This window comes from Peromyscus eremicus, chromosome 8a (assembly GCF_949786415.1).
Source record: "Peromyscus eremicus chromosome 8a, PerEre_H2_v1, whole genome shotgun sequence".
In the NCBI taxonomy this organism is placed as follows: domain Eukaryota; kingdom Metazoa; phylum Chordata; class Mammalia; order Rodentia; family Cricetidae; genus Peromyscus; species Peromyscus eremicus.
Genome location: NC_081423.1, coordinates 16,704,844 through 16,730,266, shown reverse-complemented (window position 1 = coordinate 16,730,266; position 25,423 = coordinate 16,704,844). Strand labels below are relative to the sequence as shown.

At 38.4% G+C, this 25,423-nt stretch overlaps 1 protein-coding gene across 2 annotated transcripts in view; it reads right to left on the bottom strand.

Annotated features, from left to right (window-relative positions):
• Positions 1–1,374: 1,374 nt before the first annotated feature.
• Cpeb4 (cytoplasmic polyadenylation element binding protein 4) overlaps positions 1,375–25,423 on the bottom strand; it is a 63,821-nt gene continuing 39,772 nt past the window's right edge. For both annotated transcript variants that reach the window (XM_059270251.1, XM_059270252.1), the window contains 6 exons: positions 15,778–15,951; positions 12,168–12,257; positions 11,499–11,617; positions 9,293–9,407; positions 6,872–7,053; positions 1,375–5,687 (listed from right to left, as the gene is read on the bottom strand). In XM_059270251.1, coding sequence (XP_059126234.1) covers positions 5,460–5,687; positions 6,872–7,053; positions 9,293–9,407; positions 11,499–11,617; positions 12,168–12,257; positions 15,778–15,951 — 908 coding nt within the window. In that variant the 3' untranslated portion in view covers positions 1,375–5,459. The remainder of the gene's footprint in view (positions 5,688–6,871; positions 7,054–9,292; positions 9,408–11,498; positions 11,618–12,167; positions 12,258–15,777; positions 15,952–25,423) is intronic.

Below are 25,423 nucleotides of genomic sequence, written 5' to 3'. Positions count from 1 at the left end.
CATGGGCAGTCACAGTAAGACATCCCAGATGGCCAGTGGTGACACCCAATTGGACTAGAGAAAGATTAGCACTTAAAAATATCCAGAGAGGACTCCAGGCATGTCAAAACAGAATGTTCTCTAATCAGAGAGACCCAGAATGGCTAGATAAATCCCCAATTCTTGCTTTTCCAGATCCAGCGGTTCCGATCCTCAGAATACGAGGGAGGGGGAATACTGAGGGAAATTTCCAAATGATAATTTTTAAGGAGGCAGTATGATCAGAAAGGCAGAGAGCATATCCAGGATGGCAGATTCAAAGCTGGTGGCTTATGTGGAGATGTGTGTGTCTGTGGCAACTGTGGTAAGTGCCGGTCCATGTCAGTGGAAGCATAACCCAAACAGCCACAGGCTGAGAGTGGGATCAAGGAGATTGCCTGGGCATGGGACAGGGCTCAATGACGGAAACAGCTCTGTGTAGGACTAACAAGGAACACGAGCTTCCTAGGGGAGCTTCAACATACTGTGAAGTCGGTCTTGGAAACTGCCAATTAAGAGAAAGCAGGACCCATGTGGCCGAAGCTCCTGTAACCTAGAACTCCCGGGCATAGTCCACCGTCTGGCCTACTTCCCCACGATTCCCAGTGGCTGAAAGATAATTAAGAAGTAAAACATCTCACAGTCCATTTGTCTCCAGTAAGACCTTCCTTCCTACTCTTGAGAATAGTATATCGCAGGAAGAAAGCACAGATACCTTACTTCATAACCCGGGTATCCTTGGAATATATTTTGTTATAATTTATCATTGACAGTTTAAATGTATCTTAAAATAGAAATGTTGGCACATTACAATACTCGGTAGTTTGAGACATGGACCAAATAAAAGACAACACATACAGTTCCTGAGCTATGGGATTATAACCCCAGAGGCCATAGCCTGTGACACCAGTCTCCAAAAGAACTGAGTGTTCCAAGACAAAGGAGACTTGTTTTGAGACTAGAGATGAGGCTCGGGGTGGAACATGTGCTTAGCACATGGGAGGTCCTGGGTTCAATCTCCAGGAGGGAGAGAGAACATGTAGATAGATCATAGACTGATACCCCACCCCAGACACACACACACACACACACACACACACACACACACACACACACACACACACACACCACAGGGCATCAGGAGAACTAGTAGCAAGGCCAAAGACACTTGAGCGGCCAGCTCTTACAACTTACATAAGCCAGGAATGCTGGCCCGAGCACTCAGATGACTAAACACTTTGTCAGACTGGTTGGTTCGGTAGGAACCTAACAGGACATCCCTAGTGTTTTAAAAATGTTATATTCCCAACCAGGGAATCTACTTATGTTAAAAAGAAATAAGTATAGTAAAAGAAATCTGAGTTAAAAGTTTTATTCATTCAACATCTCACATTACAAATATTTAAAAATTATATGCATACTGGTATAAATAGTCATTTGCAAACTATTTAATAACATTAATTTTCCACTAGCACTTCAACAAATGAACTCTTTTAAAAAAGGAACTGTGTTATATAACTTAAGAGTAGAACATACAAAAATAGGAACTTAACGTGAAAATGACTTTAATAAAAAAATGAATTACCCTTATTTAAAATGCTAGAATAAATACTACAACCTCCCCATACACAGTAAAAACTATATGGAAATTCAGCCAAGTAGTACAATTAACTGACGCACTTAAATAACGCTTCCTTCTGATAATATGAGCAATCACTGGGAAATCAGGGATTAGTAAAAACTAGACACCCACTTGCTAAAAGTTTCACTTCCAAAAAAATATAACAAAAATCTGATGAAATTATAAAAACTAATTATACTTTAAATTTTAAAAATATAAAAAATAAAACAGTTGAATACAATATTGTCCCAATTCTTACAATGCTATCAATCACAGTAGCTTTAAAATAAGATAATAAAATAAAGCAAATGACCAAAACCTCTTTTATTCCATTTTTAAAAATAATCTCAAATTTACATTAGTAGAAAGATTGATTTCTGATTCTTTTCTTTAGAAACACCAGCAAGAAAGAGGATTACTCTTAACAGTAGAAAATGACATTTTTAAATGTCTGCAATTAAAAACAAAGAATTACACTGCAAAGATCTTCCAAAGTGTGAGATAAGTATTGCACATAACTGGAGTGAGCTTGCCACAATTCATCACATTCAAGTTTTAAATCACCTTTTAACAGAAGATTCAACTCTTCAAAACAAAAGGGGTGAATTATCAAGTCTTTCCAACAGCACTCTCATAAATGCTAAGTTCATTCACTGCAAGTTCTAGTTTGCATTCTGCAGAGGTCTGTGTATGGAGAAGTATATATATTATACCAAAGCCAGGGGGCGGGGGTGGGGGGAGTTCCTTTACATAGAAAATAATCAGAAACACTTTATTTTACATTGCAAAAATAACCATGTAATTACTCTGTAACTACATTGTAAATACATGGCTGGTGCCATGCTAGTGCGCTAGAACTACATGCTTGGTAAATTGAAGTGATACCCTAAAACCTGTAAACTAATTACATGTTAATTATGTTTGAGTTACATGGTAACTCCCAACTACAATCCCATGTAATCTGAAGGACATGTAATCATAAAGTTCAGAGTAATAGATAATCATTGTTTATGCCCTGTAAAGAAGTGGAACCAAATCATCTGTAAACACGCTTGTCACACAATCACAAGTAAATATTAGCAGAATAACAATTTCTTACATTAGTCATGCATACTAACATTACAAACCTGTCCTGTGGCAGGCGATTTTGTTTTATTATATAGAATTTAAAAGAGCAGACATCTCTGAATCAAACACATAACATCAATTAATTAAGATTAAAAATGGTTAAACATTCACTCAAAATGTCTGCATTTTATGAATAATTTAAAAAACTTAGTAAGAAGCTGTAGACAATTTTGTTATTTTAAATTTCTACCCTATGCTTATGCATTTAATTTTTTTTTAGGAACTACAGTGTTATCTTGTCATTTTCATGCGAATTTTTTTCATTAATTTGTGACTTTACATAGACTATTTCTTAAATTATAGGTACACCAATAGCTGGTGCTGGGGAAGGTGTTTAAGCAACATGCTTTCTCTTCTCTGCAGACTCTAAAATAGCATTGCCAGTGCACAACATTCATAATTTAAAATGTATGCAGAGCACTGAAATGTATAAAAAGCAGAATATAAGAAAATAAAATTTATTAAAATTATTTATATTAAAAAATGAAGTATATGAAGATCTCTCAGTAATAAAAGTACAAAAAGCTACTCTTTGCAATATGAAAAATTGAGGTATTGCATAAAGAGATATCCCGTCAGTGAAAAGTGTGCCTAAAAATGTTCACTGTTGGAAAAACAAGATATACAAAAGTAGTGCATAACAAATATACATCATGTGCATGACAAAATAAGTTAGCTACAAAACACTGTACCGAAATTCAGCAGGTCATGTACAAAGGGAAAACTATTCAAAGCTAGTTCTCAAGCAGTGTTATTTCTTAACTCATCACGCCCATTTACTGGGTAGGAACGGCACAACAGCACACCCCAAGCCACCTACAAGCAGTAAAGGAAGAAAAAGAGGCAAATGAACATTCCAATTAGAATCATGTAGTTCAGGAAAAAAGAAAATATGTCCCTGACCAGCTACACGAGAGCACTCTCCATTGGCACGACTGCTTCACTGTTCTCTTAGCAGGGGAGTCTTGGACGGCGGCTCCCTCCTTTTGTTGGACTCTTAGACAGCAAGTGCCTCCATTTTGACCTTTGGAACTTAACAGGTGTATGTAGTTCATTAAAGCCTGTGTTAAAAATAAAGGGCTGCTTTTCCTACAGACAGCAGAGGGGTCACCAGCCAGGCGATGACACAGCACTGCGGGGCAAGTCTTTGGTTCTGAAGGATCCAAGATGGTACTGTTAGGCAGCACAGCTAGCAAGACTGCACTGAGGCTGCTGCTGTTCAATGCTTTGCACACTGATAGTAATCCTTTGAACTACGGTAGGGCATTTAATAAGAGAAAGTCAATGAAACAAAAAGTTACTTCCATGACCAGGGCTTCAAGAGACGATTTTAAATTTACCTCTGAAGCATACTGTTCAAAAACATAAGAACATCTTTCAAAGCTAGGGTTGTATTTATAATAAAGCATGCATTACTTGATGAAGTTGGCACTTCAAACACTATGTCCCATGCTAAGTTCGGAAAGTGTATGGTATTGTACTTTATAGGAAGAGTAAGATAAACATACGGACTTTTGCACAGATTTACACAATTACTTAGTTCAACAGTGCAAAACACTTTGCAACTACTTGACTTTTTTTTTTAACCTTCCCCCCCACGTTTTCTATGTTACAACTAAATTACAGGATTCCAAAGTAACTTCAAATGGAAAACAAAGCCAATGGGCAGCCAATTTGTATGCTGTTTTTATCTTCCAGTTTTGGCTACAAGTATAGTGTAACACAAAGTCAAAAACTCTATCCTTGAGGTATGTCTAGGTATGATGTTGTTTTCAATGTCAAAATGGAGAGCAAAGGCTGACAGCTGATGACATAGTAAATTAGGCTATAGAGTTTCTATAGAGCAAAAAAATAAAATAAAATGTATGCATTTGTTCTTCTTTTCCTACCAGATATCATTAATTCTAGCTTTGGTAGGTTTCCTGGGGCTGTGACTAAGAAGTCAGTTAAGTAAATAAATGCACTCCCCTCAGTAGTAAAGTCACCTAATTCTTACATTCAGAATTTTAAGAATTATTCCAAAGAAAACAAACTCAGCTCTGCCTGCTTTATTTTTTTTCTGATGTATGATGCATTTGAGGCATGATCAAACCATACTCCACCTCAAAGCCCTTCCAGCTATGCTGCTCAATCTTGCTCATCATTTGCTTGTTCTGACATACTCTTTCCTGTTAGTAACTGCTAACTTCCTCCATTGCTGTTAAGAAGGAACAAGGATAGAAGAGATAAGGAAGAAAAGAAAGGAAAGGAAACAGCAAGAGCACTTCCCTGGGGGAGACTGTGTCAGAATAGACAATAGTGTTACTGTTGGTGGTTATCTCAATAAAGTATTCTTATATGTTATATCATTACCAGCAATTAAAAACTCAAAATATTGTCTCATTTCTCTGTTAATATTTCTCTCCTCTAAGAAAATGCTGCAGCAAGTTTGGATCCTCTTGGCCTCCAGCAAAACAAGAGAATGAAAACTTGCATGCAACATGATGGCAATGTGAAAAAGGAGTTTAAACATACTGTTTGTAGTGACACGAGAGTCTACAAAATACCTATGTTGTAGGTTGTTCTTTTCATTCTACTACTGTTAGTTACACACTGCTACACAGGACATGCCAGCGTGAAGAGGCTGAGGAAGGGTCGGAATTAACACAAGAGGGCACTTCGCCTGCAAACGAGCTCTGGAGCCATTCCTCCTTCAGTTCCAGCGGAATGAAATATGCCGAGGTCGGTCACCACCTTCCTTCACCAGGGGCTTGTGGAATTCCCTGCCAGCACGAGAGTGAATAGCAGCCCAGCAATATTCACAGTAATACTGCAGACAGGTAACGTTAGCACAGAAAAATGGAGCAAATTTCCCCCCGCAACGGGCCCCTTGACATTCATCACACAGCTGGTCATCCAAGACATATGGCTTAACCTCCACCTGCAATGGAGAGATAAGAGGGAGTTGGCATTTCAGACCATGTGCAAGCACGCTTTTATCCTGTGCCTCAACCCACCTGTGTCAAGGTATCAACAGGGAAGGGCAGCAATGACTTACTGAAATGAAGATTGTCAATTTTATCCTAAGATGTTTATATTTACATGCTTGTCTTACTCAAACTTTCAAACAAAAGAGCAAAAGAAGAATTTTATTAGAAATCATAAAGTAAAACCAACTGTTTAGAGCATTATGAGATTAAACTCTCAGGATGTTTTCCTCAGAAACCCTTGTTTTAATTAGTGGATCTATATATATATATATATTTTGTCATTACTGGAATTATAATGTAAACAAAACCATCTAAGCGCTTCCATCTTCCACAAAATAGCATACTGCAAGGGTTAGTGGGCTAGAAGATGCTTGCTTTCTGCTTCATGAACTTCTCAGAGGTTGCCAAGCCTGGCTGGTGGGACTCTGGTGAAACACGATGTGGCTGTGGTCCTCACAGCCTAAAACCTCACTTTGTTCTTTGTCAATGAGAGTGGTTTACTTGAATCTAAAGGTGAGAGGGGACTTTACAGAACTGGGCCTGTTCCAGCATTCAGTCAGCCCACTGTCATCTGAGCCTCTCAAGCATTAGAATAACCTGTTGTTAACTATGCTACCGCAAGATTGGCAGACTCCTGGACGGAACTCCCTAACTCTTGGAAGATGAGGAAGGGCAGTTAGCCTTTAATCCTCAGACTCTGTAGAGGACCTAGAGAGGGACTGAACACTGACCCAGGGAGTTCCCTAGGGAGGACCAAACCTAAGCATTTCTAATGATAAACCCCTGCTCTGAAACTTACACTGACATGGAAGTATGAAAGAAGAGCAAGCAGGCATGTGACTGTGCTACAGCAAATCCCGCCTGTCACCTATAGCTATAGCCCGAGCTTCCTCTTTCTTTATACTAGCGAACGACCACTGACATAGAATATGCATGGCCTGAAACAGCAGGCATAACCCACCACTGACTTGTTTTTACAGCTCAGACTGAGACTAGCACAATATAATAACCAACGAAGACTTCAAAGTATAGTGTCACAGAGTGCTGGATATCAGTGCCAGTGTACATCAAACACAGGTCTTAAGTCAGATGGTGCACCATTTCTAGAACTTTCCAAACACAGTCCAGGACTTACCCGTTTATCTATCTCTCCATGCTGTAGCTGAACAAAGCGGGCACTGATAGCAGCTATGTAACTCTGTTGATTAGAAAAGGCGACTCGTCCAGCTCCTTTTGGGTATTTGAGCTCAGGGTCAGTATCAATCCCAGCGTAGCAGACACCTCCATACAGCCGATCCATTATCATTGCAAGCTCCACTACAAAGAGAGGAGCAGAGACATTTACAATCAGGAAGACTTATCTGGATCACACCTACAGTTTCCTCAAAACCAAGTTTATGTGACCTCTGAGTTTGCATCATTATAGTCATTATTAAAATTAAATATTATTATAATAATTGTTTTGCTGGGTGAGTGTTTATTCACCCAGTAAGCTGGTTGGTTTACAATGTGCCCTCTTCATTTTCATAACCTCTGAAACAGGCAGTAATTTTCTGAGAAAACCAAGGCTCCAAGTCTGTCACGGGTGACAGGGCCGGGCCTGGCACCTACGTTTGCCTGCTCTAGGCTGCGCTGCTGTCATGTCTGTACTGGTCAGCAAGGCATTGGTTACTAAACTGAACATTAGAAAGTTAACTGGTAGACTCTTTGGGAGCCCTTCAGAACCTCCTCACCATCAAAGTCTGGTACCTTTGCTTATATCGAGTTACTCACTAGCACATCTTACATTGGCTGCTCTTTCAGAGGAAGCGTGTTTGATTCCCAGCACCCACATGGCAACTCAAAACTGTCTGTAATTCCAGTCCAAGGGGATTCAATGCTCTCTTCTTGCCTCTGAGGGCACTGTACAAACATGGTGCACAGACATACGTGCAGACAAAACACCCATACACATAAGATAAAAATAAATAAAACCTAAAAAAAAAAATGAGTTTGAACATAGGAGAGACAACACTTCTGCCAAAAGTGACTAGGGAATGAAAATCTCAGTGCAGGCTCGAGAAACCTCCCTGTGCGTCACTGATCAATGACATCTAGTGGTCCACTAAACAACACAGATTGTCGTCACTGTCGTCTTGGGTTGTCCACCATAACGAGATTGCTGAAGAAACAACATACTGGCTAGTTTTCATAGTACCAGAAGGTGCTGTGAAGGCCAATGGGAGACAAAGCCATCTACGGTATCACACAGCAATGAACTCTGGATGCTGCTACACCGTAACCTGACAGGTAGTATGTGCTCACTGGTGCTCAGTCGTAGCACAAGGGTAAGGGGGTGACCAACTGCTTTTGGACTGGATTTGAGGCCTTCTCCACAGGAGGGAATTCATGCCTGGTGCTGTAAACCTGGGCAAAAGCCTATGGCTTGGGAGGCCGCAGACCCAAGAGGGAACCTGCCACTGTTGTCTTGCTAGGTGCTGTCAAACTGTCTCCCAAAAGTTTGTTTATTTCACATGGATTAGTGTTGCCCTCAACTTAGCCAGAGAAGCTAGGCTCTTTGGCAGGCAGCAGTCAATGTGAGACTCATAACTGGTCAAAGTAAGGAGAATAAGTGACTACTGAGTGCTCAGTGCTAACTGAGACATCTAACCAACTGTCCCCACAAGGCTCGGAGAACATCCCCGAGGGGGTAGAAAGAATGGAGCACAGGAGGATGGGAGGAGCACTGTGTAGTGCTGTCTCCTGACAGGACATGCCACTGTCCTCGTGAATTCACGGCAGCTGGGGTCATCTGCACAAGGTCAAGCCAAGAGCAGCCAGCATTCCAGCAGCCAGCACCAGGTAGACTCCATGAATCACAAAAAAATGAAAAGAAAAAACAAGGAAAGGACATGGAGGGAGGAGGTGCCTGGAGGAAGCTGGGGTGGATGTAATCAAGATACATTGTGTGAAACTGTAGAGAATAAATAAGAGATACTCTATTTTTAAAACTTGAAATAGTGAATGCATCTTCTCCATGAAATGTTAAAAACATAAAACTATATTTTTATTTACTTTAATCTTACTTACACTCTTAACCTCAAGTTACTTATGTAATTTGGGATGTAATTTCATTATCGTTATTAGTCTAAAAATATGCTGGACTGAAGTTGTACTTAGGGGCTTGGTAAACAGCTGCTAAGAAACCGAGGACTTGGGAAGTGACTTTACATCTCAATACAAAGGGCTTTGGAATTCAAGATAAACAACAAACAATGATTAGCATCTTACAGTGCTACCCCTAAGCACTCTGTGTCAGTTATTTCACTGAGTCCCCAACTACAGAATACACACACTTTTGATTTCAGTTTTACAGATGAGAAAATTGATGAAGAAATTTACATAATTTGTCCAAGGTTGCTCAATTATTAGTAGGAAACAGAACACATTAATTCTAACCCAAACACTTGGATTCTAGAACTCTCTCTCTTGCACATTAACTCAAAGCTTATGGAGTATTTCAGCTGGAAGTCACGCATGTGCTAATGATATAGGGATTTTGTCTGTTTAACTATACCAGCTCGTAATGGTCGAGGAACACCACCAACAAATATTGTTTTTCGTGGGTCAAGTGGCTGTGAACCATCCATCACAAAGTCACTGTCACTGAGATTCCAGGGCCGAATCTGCACCTAAGGAGTGTGTAAACCAAAATCTCATATCAAAAAAAAGTTCAAAATTATTGCAGAGTATTTTACAATAACCTATTTCATCACAAATCAATAAAGCTGTAAAAACTAAAAGGCTTAAAATCTGCCTTCCCTGCCCTTCATTTCAGAGTAAGAATGTTCCACAAATTGTTTACTTACTATAAGCCAAATCCCTTAACACACCCATACATCTTTAATTACCTACAAGTTAACTACCTGTTTTTCAGTTTATGGGACCTCTATTTTTACCTATCCTTACAAGATCTACATAATTTAAATTTAAATAAAATAGGACTCAGCACATTTCTAGGAAATGCAAACTTACTATTGATACTAATGAATCTGTTACATTGTTTCAAAAACTATTTCAAAGTAAATATATTGCTAATATTGGCAGAATTTTTAAAAGATTTATTTATTTTTATTTATTGGGGTGCTGGGAACTGAACCAGGTCCTCTGCAAAGGTAGAAAGCTCATTTAACCACTGAGCAGTATTATTTTGATAAACACTTTAGTGCCCATTAGCCCAATCAAGAATAATGTACCTAAGCCAGGCCTGGTTGTGCAGTCTTGTACATCTTATGTATCAGTTTGATTTTTCCGTGTCCTGTGAGTGTGCGATGTCTTTAGTCATAAGATCTTCCCATCAAGTTTTTGTTGGTAGCTAAGAGCAATGGCAATAGCCTAGGGTGTATCTCACACCTAGCATTGGGCTTTTTGTCTGATACTCTATGGCTTTAGGTGGGAGCATCGTCCCTCTGTATAATGTAACTCTAATTTCCTTATTCTCAATGTCTGTCTGTCTGTCTGTCTGTCTGTCTCTCTCTCTCTCTCTCTCTCTCTCTTTGTGTATGTGTGTGTATGTATATGTATATACACACAAGCCTATAAAATAGTTTCCATATGGTTTTTCAAATATATACAGTGTTAGCCCTTCCCCAACCCCTCCTCTGCCCTACCCCCTCATCCTCGTCTCCATTTAAACCTTCCCACTTACAGCCTAGAAGGTGCTTTGTAGGCTGCTGGGGAAGAAAAGTCATCGACAGTCTTAGCCAGCTGTGAACCCTATGAGCTACAATAACAACCAGCCTGGCAGATCTGCCCTTTGGTACAATAGTGGCATGAATGTTATGGGAGTAACCAACAGCTTTCTATTGGACTTACGCCCTACTTCAGAAGACAGAATTCATGTCTGATACCATTAACCGGGCCAAGAAACTGTAGGTGGGTAGGTCACTGGCTCTAGAGGAGAACCAACTATTATTTTGTTAAAGGGACATAGCATCAAACTGACTTTTAAATATTTATCCTTCTACCCATAGATTAAACATATCTCACTGCTCATCCGATAAGTTTCTTTATACAGTGGATGGTGGTTAATACAGAGACTCACAACTGGTCAAAGTGCACAAATCATGTGACTGTGGAGTGTTCTCTTAAATGGGACATCTATCTCACACTCCCTCATCCAAAAGGCTCAGAAACATTGAGGAAGAGGGAATGGAAGACTGTAAGAGCTGAGGTTGGGGAGGATGCTGAAAAATAATGTCTTCACCAACTTGTAGCAGCCATGGTTGCCTGCATAAGATCAAGCCAGTCACAACTCCAGTATTGGTAGGGCAGCTGCTCACAGGGCCCATCCATAATGCTTTGGGTAGGTGGTGGCTGCTAGGGGAGGGACAGTCAGTTTTCTTCAGTACTCTGGCCCATAGTTGGTTGACCATGCTCTAGAGGATGATTCTACACCCATGCACATATATATATGGAGAACACTAATTGGACTCAGTAAGTTATTAGGAGGAGGAGGAAGAGGATGAAGAGGGGGAATGAGGGAGGAGGAGGAAGAGATGATGTAGTTAGTAGGATGTAGTGGAGGTATGTTTTCTAAAAGCTGGAGTGGGGATGGTAGGGAATCTAAATACATTGTATTCATGTATGAAATTACCAAAGAATACATATTAAGACTTGTTATATTCTATTTTCAAATATATAAATTTAAGTAGAAAACATAGTAAGAAAGCAGGTGAATGGAAACGTAAACAAAAGGCAATTTTATGCTAAGCTAAACTTACTGGTTTATCCTTGATGGTTGGACTTGATACACACAGGTAGAGTTTTCCATCTTCTTCAATGCACGCATCAATGAGAGCCTGGACAGAACTTTCATCTTGAAACAGCAGGAATGCATAGCCTGGTGGGTGTGGGGAGCATAAAGTAAGACTTACAGGCTTTCCTGTCTTTGTCATACATAGGATAAAAAGCTTAAAGTAAAATTAAGGAAGGGAAAAAGAATAGAAAATATAAAAAAATTAAAACAACATTCCTACTAAAAGTCTGAACATATCAATAGCTCATTTTAGTATCTTTTTTTTAAACATGTGTGTGTGTGTATGTGTGTGTGTGTGTGTCTAGATCATGCATGAAGATCAAAGGTCAACTTGCAGGAGCTGGTTCTCCTTATTCACCATGTGACTCCAGGGGGACAGAACCTTGGTTGTCAAGTGTGCCATAAATACTGAGTCTTCTCACCAGCTCTATTTGGTAGTATCTGGAAACATCTTGCAATGTGTATTTAAAACTGAATTAAAAGTATATTAGATAGAAAATTTAAAAACACATTTAGAAAAATAAAAATTTAGCAATGAAAACTTTTGCCATGAAAGTAAATATTTATGAAAATGCTCACTATTAGACAATCTGAGGATAAAATGTACTTCAATAATGGGAACCTCAAGAATTACCTTTGGGTGGAAAATAAGATTTGCTCTCTGCTTTATGGGGCCAATCCACGATCAAAGGGCCAAAGCGACGGAAGCTAGCTGTGATCTCCTCTAATGAAAGACAAAAAAAGTAGATTTAAATGTATCAGTTTTAGTAGTTTTTAAAATATGAAACCATTTTATCGCAATGAAGTCATAAATAAAACATCCCAAAGCTAGAATATGGCCATTCAAACAAATATGTGCCCAGTTCCAGAGTCTGCACATCTCAGTGAACTTCTACCCAGTTACAACACACATTGTGAAGCTGTGGAGCTTCACTTGGGGTTTCCAATTTTCACTACCAGCTACATTTTTACGTACTTATCCAGTACATACGAAAAAGAAAAGACACAAAGGAAAAAGAAAGAAAAAATAACAAAGGTAAACTAGAGAACATTAGCTATCTTCTTTCATGACTCATGTGTCCATTACCTACATCCCATCTTTCCTCATCACCTGATATCACCTTTTCTTGCTGTCCTTTTTTATAAAAATCTATCTCCAACAACAGTGTGAAGAGCTCCTATATTACTTCATGTACTCAGCACACTCATGACTCAGCACATCTGCCTCAACTTCTTCCTTTTCCTCTTTCTCCCTCTAGTTAGATACATATATGAATCAATTTATCTATCCATCATCTTTAACTGGCATTATGTTTTATAATTCCCAAATACTATCAGCTCAAAGCAAGGTTGCTTTCTTTTACACCTCTCTATATAGCTTCCACAGTCAAGAAATCAATACTGATCCAATTACTCTCCAGTGCTCAGACTTCTTTCCATAACCCAACAAAATCTTTTATTATCGATCAAGAATCCCAACCAGAGCTGCATTAACTGCCATATCCCTGAAGCACTAGACTTTGTCAGCTCTCCCAGGCATTCTATATCAGCAGCTCTCAATCTGTAGGTCACAACCCCTAGGCTGAACAACCTTTTCACAGGGGTCACTTAAGACCATCTGCACATCAGATATTTACATTATGATTCATAACAGTAGCAAATTACAGTTATGAAGTAGCAACAAAAATTATTTTATGATCAGGGTCACCACAATATGAGGAACAGCATTAGGAAGGTTGAGAACCACTGTTCTATAGCATGCTGCTATGGAATAAATGTTTGTGCATTCCATCTTGCAAATCTCTATGCTGAAATCAAATCCCCAGTGTGATAAGAACTTAGTGAAGGAACCTTAGGTAGGTGACTGGGTTATGGGATAGAAGCCTCATCAATAGTATCAATTTAGCACCTTTATTCATGTAAGAGGCCCCAGAGAGGTCCTTTGCCACTTCTGTCCATGTGGGATAACAATGATGGCTATTATCAAAAGACTTATTGGGAAGCAGATACTTGAACAGGGCAAGGAACCTCCTAGTGCTTTGACCTTGAGCTTCCCAAGCTTTCTTTCTTATATCCATACACACCTACTTCACTCAACAGGTTATAATATTCCAGTTCTCTAATTATTTTGATTCTACCTACCTACCTACCTACCTACCTACCTACCTACCTACCTACCTACCCCTGAGAGGCCAGTGGGAGCTCCCAGGACCTGCTGACCTTTCCCTGTCGTTTAAAAAGCACTTCGACACTTTGTGGCTCAAGATGTAATATCCCATTACATCTTGTTTTCCTGCCTCATCTCTAAATCGTGTCAACATATGAAATGCTTTTTATAAAGCAGTCTTGGTTCCTTTCAGCAGCAAAAAGAAAAATCCATATGCTTATAACTAGAGAATATGAATTATTTCCAACTTCTTCAGCAGATAAAGATAGGAAATAAATGAATACACATGCAAACAAACATGTTTATAACTTTGATGTATTATAAAAGCCAACACACATATTTTGATATTTCCAATGCAACTCCAACATCTCATGGGTTTTCCTAGCCTTGTTCTTCCGCTTGTCTTAAGCTTCTTCCTCCAGCTGTGAAACAGTGCGGTCTATTCTGCTATACCTGTTTCTGCACAATTTAGCTCAAACAAGACTGATTTGCAGGAGAATGCTGCTAGGCTAACTTGGAAGTTGTATGGTTCATAGAGATTTTTTTCCTGAGCAAGGAGAACTAGATGGTGAGAACAGAACTAACTATAATCCTTACTACGAAAGGAAAAGCTTCAGCTTATGTGATGCAAAACTGGAACCCTCTCAGCTCCAGCTTAAGAAAATCAAATCCAAATGTAGCAACCAAGGCTCCCTTGCCAGAGAGGAGGAGCCCAGCCTCGAGGGCTCCTGGCACCCTCTCAGGTGTTCAGTGGTCTATCTTTATTTACCATATTTCCATGACTACAAGCTAGCATTTCAACTTTGTTCCTTTAGGGGCATTGTCAGAGGATACTGGGCTACCTGACTAGTACTTGGACTGTTCAAGTTGTATCCAAGTACTAATTCTGGTTTTGTTTCTGTTTCAGGTTCAAAGCTTATTCAATTTCAAATGATCTCTCTCTCTCATCCCATGTCCCAAAGAATTCTGTAATTCTCCAGAATTACAATTCTCCAGAATACAATATTTTTCAAGCTCTGTATTCTGAGCGTGATATGGAGAACAAGTGTGAATGGAATTGAAATTTCAGCAGTTTTATCAAGATACTTAACAAGTGTGTTTGTTATCATCTTCAACATTCTAGAAGCTTGATAAACTTGATCTCAGTCTAAGTGACAAATGACTAAATATTATTAGATCTTACAGACTTTTACAGAAATCAATTCTATTCTCTAGAACATGAATTAGTCTATTTCCATTTCCATTCAGAAAACCAAGACAAAAGAAACAAAGTATCCAAGGCTGTATATGATTGCTGGATGGTCTGCCACTGTGATTTTTATTAGGGTCACTGAAACTGAGAAGTGAACTCAATATTACTGGGTAACGAATCCCTCCAGGTCCTTGTACGGCTGGCTAACGATTCAAGTCTCAGCTCAAATACTGCTTCCTTAAAGTGACTTTCCTTAGCCACCCAATCTAAGAAGACTCCTTGCATTCTAGACCCCCTAACACTGTTTGCTTTCAAACCTGCTCTCTGATGCTTTCTTGTATGCTTTCATACTTTTCATGTACCTTCCCCTATTAGAATGTAGATTCCGCAAATGGGCCTTCTGTCTTGTTTGCTTCTATAAACAAGCCCAAGAATAGTGCAGCTGTTTAGAGAACATGTAAATGTGAAATTTCATCACTTTTAAGATTTTCTTTCTTGTAGTACAAGTATAGACATTTTTTAAAAATTCATGCTTAATCTAAAATTTGAAAAAATGAAAGCAAGCAAAGAAAAAACACCCCAAAAACTCAATAAAACTGGACAGAACAGAATAGAGCACTTAAGCCCATGTTGTCCACAACAGAATCCTTGGGAAATCTCTGAGGTCTTCCTCTTTCCATTGAATCTGGTCATTGCTTCAGCTCATCCCCACAGTCCTGCAACTAATCTTATCGTATGATAGGATGACAGGACAAGAGAACAAGGTGAGCAAGACTGAAGAGTCAGAGCCAGGTAAGACAAGGACGATGACAGCAAACCCTAGGTACAACTTCCCCCTGGGCCACCATGAAGCATGCTGCTCAAAACAGTCCTTCCCGAATATACCTTCATCAATGTCAGGAGGCAATCCACCCACGAACACCTTGCGGGAATATCGTTCCACTCTCTCCCCATTCTGGTGAGTAAAGCAGTGAGGTGAACCCAGGCCACTATGAAGAGGTTGATCCCCACGGCCGTCATCCAGGAATCCATCTTCCATCGGAAACAGTGAAGACTGACCTGAAACAGAAAGCAGAATAGAAAGCTAATAGAAAGGGCTCCTTGTCACTGATTACTACACACACCAAGGAAAAACATGAGTTGATAAAACTGCTGCTTTTATTTGCTCCCTACAGGATCACTTATGCTCTTGAATTGTTATCACCTTAAAGTCTACTGAATCAGAGAGACTGTAGTTGGTTAAACAGAGGGCTACTCAAGTATCCCACAGGAATCCAGAAGCTTCAGCACGTGAAATGGAAGCACAGTAGAAGAGAGCACTCTTTTGAAAGTTGTTGGCAACAGACTGCACTGCCTTGGCAGTGCCCCATGGCAACCTACACAAGGACATGGAATATTAAATTTAGCTATAAAATGCTGGACACATAAATTTCTTTAACAGACTAAATTGTACAGCTTCTGCACACTTTCCTAAGAATGTACTTAAAATGAGCAAGTCAATTTTAAGTGAGCACTCAGTTTACATTAACTAATAAGATAAATCAAAGCCCACTTAATGTTGGTACCCATTTCAGCTTCTAGTCTTACAGCATTTAAGATCTGGAGGCATGCTAAAGACATATTAGCTGAGTGATTATCAGCTTACCAAGGATGTCATCTGTTTTGAGAAACTATTCTAAAAATTCCTATGCTCTGGAATACATAGGAAAGCAGAAAAGACTAGAAATACCAATGTGCCTAAGCCTTCCCATACTTACCTGGCGGGAAAATAGAAATGTCTATAATATAAGCAATGCACAGAGGTGCAGAGAACTGCAGTCTCTCAGGCTTCCCCCTGCTCAGGCTGCTATTAACTTCTAGGTGCTCTCTGAGGAACTGTCAACTGTACTCTAGAAATGATCTCAAGTCTCCTTCTTTACTGGAGCTCTCACATGCCCTTCGGTTGCCACAATTGTAACTTCCACTCCTGAGCATAGACAACAGCGTCTCTGTCACAAATTCATCCTATGTGCTATTAGTAAATTATGATCCCAAATGGCTCTACAATTGGAGATTGTTTTCTGAATGATTTTTTTTTTAAAAAAATCACATTTTAAATCTAAGTGATTTAATGGTCTTATTCTCTTATCAACTAGCAAAGTATTACAGACAAGAAAATTAAGTTTAGTTGGAAACTTCTAGGAAATGAGTCTTTAAAATTCCCTATTCTTTCTAGAGCATTTGTAGAACTACTCATTTATTCAGTTCATCATATTTTAAACTAAATAAATACACCATGTTTACTTAGTAAAAGAAGCTGATGTAAGTTGCTTAAGTATAAATGACTCTCCAATTAGAGATATTTTTTAGACAAGTCTAGCTTTTAATGAATCAAATCTTTAAAAAATTCTTAAATTCTTCTAAGGAGTTAAAAAAGATAGATCTTTAGCTGTAAGTCAGCTAAATATCTAATACAGAGAATTCAATCCCCGTCCCACCACTTAGGTAATTTGTCCAGCTCTTTTAAGTCTCCTCAGTTAGAATGTCTACAGCTCCAACTACACCACAGAGATTCTATAAAGGTCAAACCCATACACTGCCCTTTGCTCCTTCCCCACAGAGATTATAAACTGGGTAAACCCAAGTCCGCTCCATATAGAACTGTACATTCAAAAGTGAGAAACATTGATGTTACCTCTCCTTCGCCCATAAGTCCTTGCTGCATGTCAAATGAGAAGAAAAAACAAAAAAACAAACAAAAACAACCTTTCAAACATTGTCAAAGAATCCACTGAGATTTCATCTATGAGCTTTTGAAATGGAAAAAGAAGGCCACATTCTTCATTTCCTGGTCATCAAAAAACCAAGGAATTGGATGGTTGTGATGAGTCTCATGCATTTTTAAAAAGAACTTCAAAGACCCCCAAATCTTTACTGAACTTCACTTGTTTTAAAGGAACCTTTGGCTGTAGTCATCACCCAGGGCCAAGACATTATGAAGCTAAGGCTTCGTGCAACATGATCTACACTAATTAGCGCTGTGTTGATTATATTTTCTCTCAGATTTCCAAGCTAACAATTTAGTAAACATAACAATATTGAATTCGTGACTTTTCACCATTACAGAATACACGTTTTACAATACTTTTCTGTTCATTTCAAATAGAAGATAATCATAACAAATGAAAATTTTAGGCAATTTATATATTGGCTTTACTCAACAGTTTTGTATCCCCAAACAAACAAACAAACAAACAACCCTTCAACCCAGTCCCAAATGTTGAAAACTGAAGGTTTGGCATTTTGTCATCAAGTCAGTTGCAGTTCAAAGGAAGAGAAAAGTAATTATTGAATCACAGGAAACAGCATAAACTTTAGAGCATCCTGAGAAAATGCTCTCTCTGAAATGAACTGGCACTGGAGTTCACCCTGTTCAAGGGCTTTGGCTCAATTCAGCATTTCCTGACCCCATGGTCTTGCTAAGCATAGTGGATAAAACAACCTGAGGCTTTGACTTCAAGGAACCAGTGATCATAAATGCCACAGTCACATAGTCATTTGTAATGATAATGAGCCATGCTTATGGCTATAGTGACCTCTCTTTACCCACTTTCATTTTCCATGGTTTCAGTTGCCAGTGGTACATCTCAATTTGAAAATATCAAATGGAAAATTCCAGAAATACAATTTATAAGTTCTGAGTAGCACTATGGAACCTGGTACTTCCCTTCTCTATCATGTCCAAGATGTGGATCATCTCTTTGTCCAATGTGTTCATGCTGCATGTGCTACTTGCCTGTTAGTCACTTCTGAGATATTTTGAGAAAGACTATATTCAAATAAATTTTCTTACAGTTTAATTAAATTAAAATCAACAAAATTAAATTGTTAATTTCTTACATACCTCATCTATAATTAAACTTTATCACAGGTGTGTGCATACACGTGTGCATACACACACACACACACACACACACACACACAAGTTCAATTCCCAGCACCTACATGGCAGCTCACAGCCATCCCTAACTCCAGCCCCAAGGGATCTGACGCCCTCTTCTGGCCTCTGTGGGCACTAACATACATTCAGGTAAACATACACATACTAAATAAATAAATAAACAAACAAACAAATAAATAGATACATGTATAGGAGAAAACATAGAACACCATCTTCAGTCTTGGGTGTCTTTGGGGAACACAGTTCTGCTGGTTATGTAGTATGTGCAATAGGGACAGAGGAGAATGCCTTGTATGTAAGGTGGTGGCAGGGATGGAATATAGGTGAGATCTTAAAGAAAAAACAGCAGGAGTATCAGGATTGCCATGCCATGGGTGCTGCCATGTTCAGGCAAAGAGTGTAGTACAAGTAGGATTTGGTTAGGGACTGTGTTTAAACAGGATATTAGGATAGGCTTTTGAGTTAAATGTCACTCTAAAAACTGCCAGGACTTTCACTCTGTCTTCTAGACACAAATCAGTTTACTCAGAACAGGTGAGTATTTTGCAAAATAAAGTTAGTTTTCATACCAAAATACATTTCTACCATTACTACAAAGCACTGGATTCCACTGAACTACTGGAGTAAAGGACTAAAACAGCACTAAGACTTCCTCAAGGAAAGCCTGGTAGGTGTTCATTCCATCGAGTTCAGGGTTAGCAGGTAAAGAGCTACTTTCCAACTTACCAGACAGAGGTTAGAAAGACAAGTAACATGACAAAAGTGGGTGTCTGTGTTTATAAATAGAACATTCTATTTAGATAACCACTTCAAAGACAAAGGAGTTCAGGAAAAGAATGACTTGGAACTCTAAGTTCTATCTTAACAAGTAGATTGATGCTACTTCAATGAAGCCTGAGAAAACAGATACTTGAAAGAGTAGCTTTCAAAAGCTACAAAGTGAAATGAAAATTCACATGGCTTCCATTAAAAAAAAAAAATTAACAAAGCCCCAAAGCCTTCAAGAACAGCAAGAGATAGGGATAAATAGCTAATATAAAGTGCCTGGTAGCACACACTTTTAGTCTCAGCACTCAGAAGGCAGAGAGAGCCAGGAGGATCTCTGTGAGTTCGAGGCCAGCCTGGTCTACACAGCGAGATCCAGGACAGGCACCAAAACTACACAGAGAAACTCTGTCTCGAAAAACAAACCAAAAAAAACCCTTCAAATGTGAATTCTCAGTTTTTATTTATGTACTGTGAAATTAATGGTTAATATAGAGGGATTTATGGTTAAATTCTGGGATTAATGTTTGAAAACTAATTGGACATCTTTTCCCATATTAAGGGAAAATAGGCTGCAGATACATAATGTTTACAACTATAAAAACTTTAAAAATCAAACAGAAAAATCTGTGTAAACTTAGTACTGAAAAATAATGATGTTTAGAACTTAAAAAGTGACAATGTATTTTTTATTTTCACTTATATTTTATACATGTGAATTTTGACATGTGACATATATGGAAAAGTAAACAAACTGTAGCTTTGATGAACATGCCAACACAACTAGAATCCATGTAGTAATTAAATGCTAAATGCTGCTTCTCCATCCTATCTAAAGACATACTAACAGCCCTTCCCCACCGACTCCAGGTTATATTTGGAATACACACTGTCATGAAATACTTGCAACACAGACTTTCCTGGGGAAAATGCCACACAGATTTCTAATCTCATGAATAGAAAGAATAGTTTGTCATTTGATGTTTTGCAAACACTAAGGGAGTGACAAGGGGAAAATTCACAAAGACACATATGCTTTGTTCTAGTTAAGTCAGTTGAAGTATACTATGCTAAGAATTTCCCCAAAGTTACTAAAGTGTCAACTGTTATCATTTATTAGATACATACTTGTATTGCTTGACTGTTACAATTTTTTAAAGACACATGCTCCTCTTGCTAGGTTAAAGCCTCACCAGTCTCCATTAGAGTTAAAATGAATACCATTTGTATGGCCCTACCTTTATTTTTATTGCTTACTTTGGACTTATGGAGTCTTCAATGATTTAATGTCTAGAACTAACAAGAATCAAGAATAGTAAAAATGTGCTTGAAACATATGGTCATAAATGTCTAAAACTTCTGGGTCCATGTTATTAGTTCTATTGATAAGTGCTTCATTTCTAAAACACCTCTACAGGACTGCTTACAGTAGTTTTCTTATCAGCCTTATATTCACAGTCAAATTCCCTCTAGTGAAATATTCCATTAGTCTATGGGCTAGAATTGCAAAGAAGGTACAGAAAAAGTTTTCTCTCTCTCTGAACATATTATAAAGGTGAGTTTCTATTTGTCTCTTAAAAAACATCCTTTTCCCCTCATTTTAAAGTATCCATATCAGGATATATTCATAAAAAGAAAACACCTATCATGTGACCTTTTTAACATGTGCAAATATTATTGTATTGTGTAACAGCATACACACACACACACACACACACACACACACACACAGAAAAGATAAAATCAAAGACCTAAAGTTTATAGTTGTTAATCTTTGAACAAAAGAGGACAGATCCCAAAAGCTGACAGGATGCCTACATCCGAGATCAAGGCATACAGTCCAACAAAGATGCAAATAATAATTTTAAGTGATTTTATAATCAACCTTTAATAAATTCACTGTCAAAATTAATTTACACGCATAGCTGGTAATTAAAATTTCCTATATCACATCAGTTTTTTGGTAGAGTAGCATTCAAAGAATGTAACTATAACCTACATTTTTCCGAGGTAAATTACACTCTCCTTTTTGACAGATTTCTGCCCACATCCAAGAAACAATCTCCCTCCTTCATTCTAAAACCTGTAATTAGAAGACAGTTGTCTTTGATAGCCTTTAAAAGCTAGGTCTCGACACTCCTTCTCTGGGACAAGAAAACACTGATGCTTCTAAATGAACAGACATCACCAGAGGAAAAAAAACTATATAAACGAGTTCCAAAACCTAACATTCTGTTGTTGTTCTGGGATCTTTCTTGTGCCCAAAGTTTAACTTTGAAACAGTTCATTCTAAGGGCTAAAATAGTCAAGAATGGAGAACTGAAAATAAAAATTAAAGGAAAAATGATAGAACAAAAGTACAGACTTCTCTTTTTAATGGAGGTGGTAGTGACAGTGGTTTCCTTAGATAAAATTAAGCTTCAACATAGGGATAAATACTTTAATTAATCTTCCAGTCAACACTTAACTTAGTGTTTAACTAAGTCACACCAGAAAAAAACTTAGAGGTAAGTCTGACTCATATTTAGCACTTTTACTTAACTAAGAAACTACGTTTCAAGCTTATGTTTCAGAACCATAAAACATAAAATTTACTAGTAAAAAACATTCATTGTGGGTGATTTATATGCTGAAGTCTTACCTTTAAGAACTTCAGAATATGATGGCTTTTAGAGATAGTCTTTAAAGGGGTTAAGTTAAATGAGGACCTTTGGTGGGGCCTAATCCCACACGACTTCTGTCCTTCTAAGAAGCTAGGATGCAAATGTGTAAAGAGGACAGACTATGTAAGGAGAAGCCATCATCACACCAATGAGAAGTCTCAGAGAAATCACTCCTGGGCATGCCTTCATCTTGGACTTCTAGGCCCCACAGAGTGACTTCTAGGCCCCACAGAGTGACTTCTAGGCCCCACTGAGTGACTTCCAAGCCCCACAAAGTGACTTCTAGCCCCCCAAAAGTGACTTCGAGGCCCCACAAAGTTACTTCTGGGCCCCACAAAGTGACTTCTAGCCCTACAAAGTGACTTCTAGGCCCCACAAAGTGACTGACTTCCAAGCCCCAAAAAGTGACTAGCCTTCACAACTGTAGGGGAATAACTTATTTAAGTCACAGTCTGTGTGCTTGTTACTGCCCCCTGAGCAAACTAATACACTAATATGACATCCAAAAAGTAGCTAGAAAGTTTGGATTTTTAAATACATTTAAGCCCAAGAATTTTACCCAGGAAAAATAATAAAAACAAAACCTCTATAACACAGAAGTGAGGTATGTAATTCCCTAGAAAGAACACTAGAGCAGTATTGCAGAGGTTTTAATCACTATTGGTTGAATTACACTAGCACATCTTTGAAAAGGCACTCATCCATGAAGGTTACTGGATAGTATGAAAATGGGTGACTAAAACACAGCAAAGCAAGAAGTCATGTGATCTGTGGATGAGTAAGCCCTTTTATCATTGTATAAGCAAATTCCAATGTTATCCCAATATAAACTGCCCCAAATTGGGAAACGGTTCTGTCTCTTTTCTTTTTATTAGTTAGGATTTAAACCCAATTTCCTCACCCAAAGTTTTGAGATTGCTTAAAAAATTCAAAATAAGTTACATAATAAAAACCAATCAAAATTCAAATTTTTGCATTAAAATGTTCAAAAGGAGAGGTAAGTAGCTCTTATTTTTAATTCAAAGGGGGAAGGAAAAGGGCTCTTACTGGTGACACTAGTGAGGTAAAGCTCTGGAAGATATAGAAACATACTGCTTCATGGACAGAATCACTTCCCATGGTTTTTAAAGTCTGAATAAACTATGATGACCAGGAAGAACAGCTCCCTGCAGCCCTTCCAGTCTTGGTGATAAAGTGACATGGTATCAAGCTTTTATTATCCATTTTTTAAAACAGGAAAAAGTTGAGGGATCTAATATTTAAAAGTGGTGGTTTGGGTTACTTATTTTAATACCAAAGAGAAAACTTGTTCCCCAGACAACTTTTACAGGTTCATCTTAATAATCCCATGACGTTGTCGCTCCGTTTTGTAAATCCTTAGTGTGCATATTCTTAACCAAAAAAATCAGTGGTTTTAGTTTGACTTACTCTGTGCTTGGTGCGATAAGTGATCATCAACCCTGCAAGTTGGGAGGCTTCTGTAACTCCTGCGCCTGTCTTCATTAAGCACATTTACTCCCACAGATCAGACTTCCAAGATAAAATACACCCAAATCTGACCTAGCCTCAGAGCAAAGCTACTAAGAATCAGTGCAATAAGATCGATTTATTACAGAAGAGGCCCATTTGCCAGGATGTTTTATAAAAATGGCTGAAGGAATAGCCAACACCCATGCTTAAAACAAGGTGCTGAAGGTTTCACTGTCATCTTTTTCTAACCCATTCTGATTTCATGAATTTTAAGTAATCGTTTAAAATTATTTTACTTTATATTTCAATTATGTGTGTCAGTCTGTGCACATGAGTGCAGGTGCCTGAGGATGCCTGAGGTGTTGGATCTCCCTGGAGATGAAGTAACAGTGCTTCAGAGCCTTGGGTCATCTGCAAGTGCAGTATGTGCTCTTAACCACTGAACCATCTCTCCTGCCCCCACTTAAACAATCTTCTAATACGTTTGACTTTAATACTGGCGAATGAATGAGTCAGTTCTGGTATCTGGTCTACCCACAAGTTTCATTTTTCAGTACACATGACTAAATCGGCATCTGGTCCTACTGGTTTCCTACTTAAAACTAACACCAGGTCACTCACATCTGACAAAACCTAGTTTGGGCCCTGTGGAGCTGGTTATTAACCTGAGACCATGGCAATCATGACTTCACACTCTTGGGTCTGCCTTAAGAAGCCAGAGTTTCTCCCTTTTAAATATCTTTTTAGTTTTCTTCATTGTCACATCTCTTAGTTTGAGATATTAACCCCCAGTCAGTATATTTTCATAAGAAATAAAACTTCTATGTAAGCAGCAGTGGAAATGAAGCATCTGGCATTCCACTATAGTTTACGGACCAATAAAATTTCAAAACATAAAACTTGGGGAGAAAGGTCATCTTTATTATTTTTCCTTTGCCAAGTAATAGTCACTGAAAATAAACTATTCATAAAAATAAATATTAATGGAGAAAAAAGGAATGGCATAACAAAAGAATCTTAAAATTTAAATGTGTTGATATCTAAGGGAAAGTTACTAGAGTTTTTTTTTTTTCACTTCACAAAGATGAGTCCTACAGGCAAGTGATCCAACTGAACAACTTCATGAAGAAATTAACATAGATAAAGTCAACTACCTTACCTGGGATCATTCAGCCATATCCCAAATCTTGGCTCACTGTAATTTCCTGTACCTAGATCTGAGCCTGGATCTAGCTTACAGGAAAGGGTAAACCTTGTTCCATGGAAGGGATATGCACCTCATCCCTATGCCAACACCAGTAGGGGTAGGTTTTAACTTGGATATTTTTGTGCTACTATATTATATTATGAGATTATACTATATAGATGTTGTTTTATTATTATTATTTCTGCCACTGCAGCATGAAGAGACTTGAGTGTGATCAAAGAGTGAGATTTTAGTGTACTACACATCTTCCAGAAGAGCTGGTGGGCCCAGTACCTCTCATACATCTACTCTCTTGTCGACTTAGGGGGTGGGTGGCTAACAAACCTCTATTCCACAGGACACCGTTTTGAAGTACTAACTAAAAGGAAACCTCGTTATAACAATCATTTTCAATTCCTCCTTTACTATTTGCCACAGACAAGGTGGTTTTGTTTGTTTGTTTCTGTTTGCTTAAGGAATGATGTAAATGCAGCAAGAATAATTCTT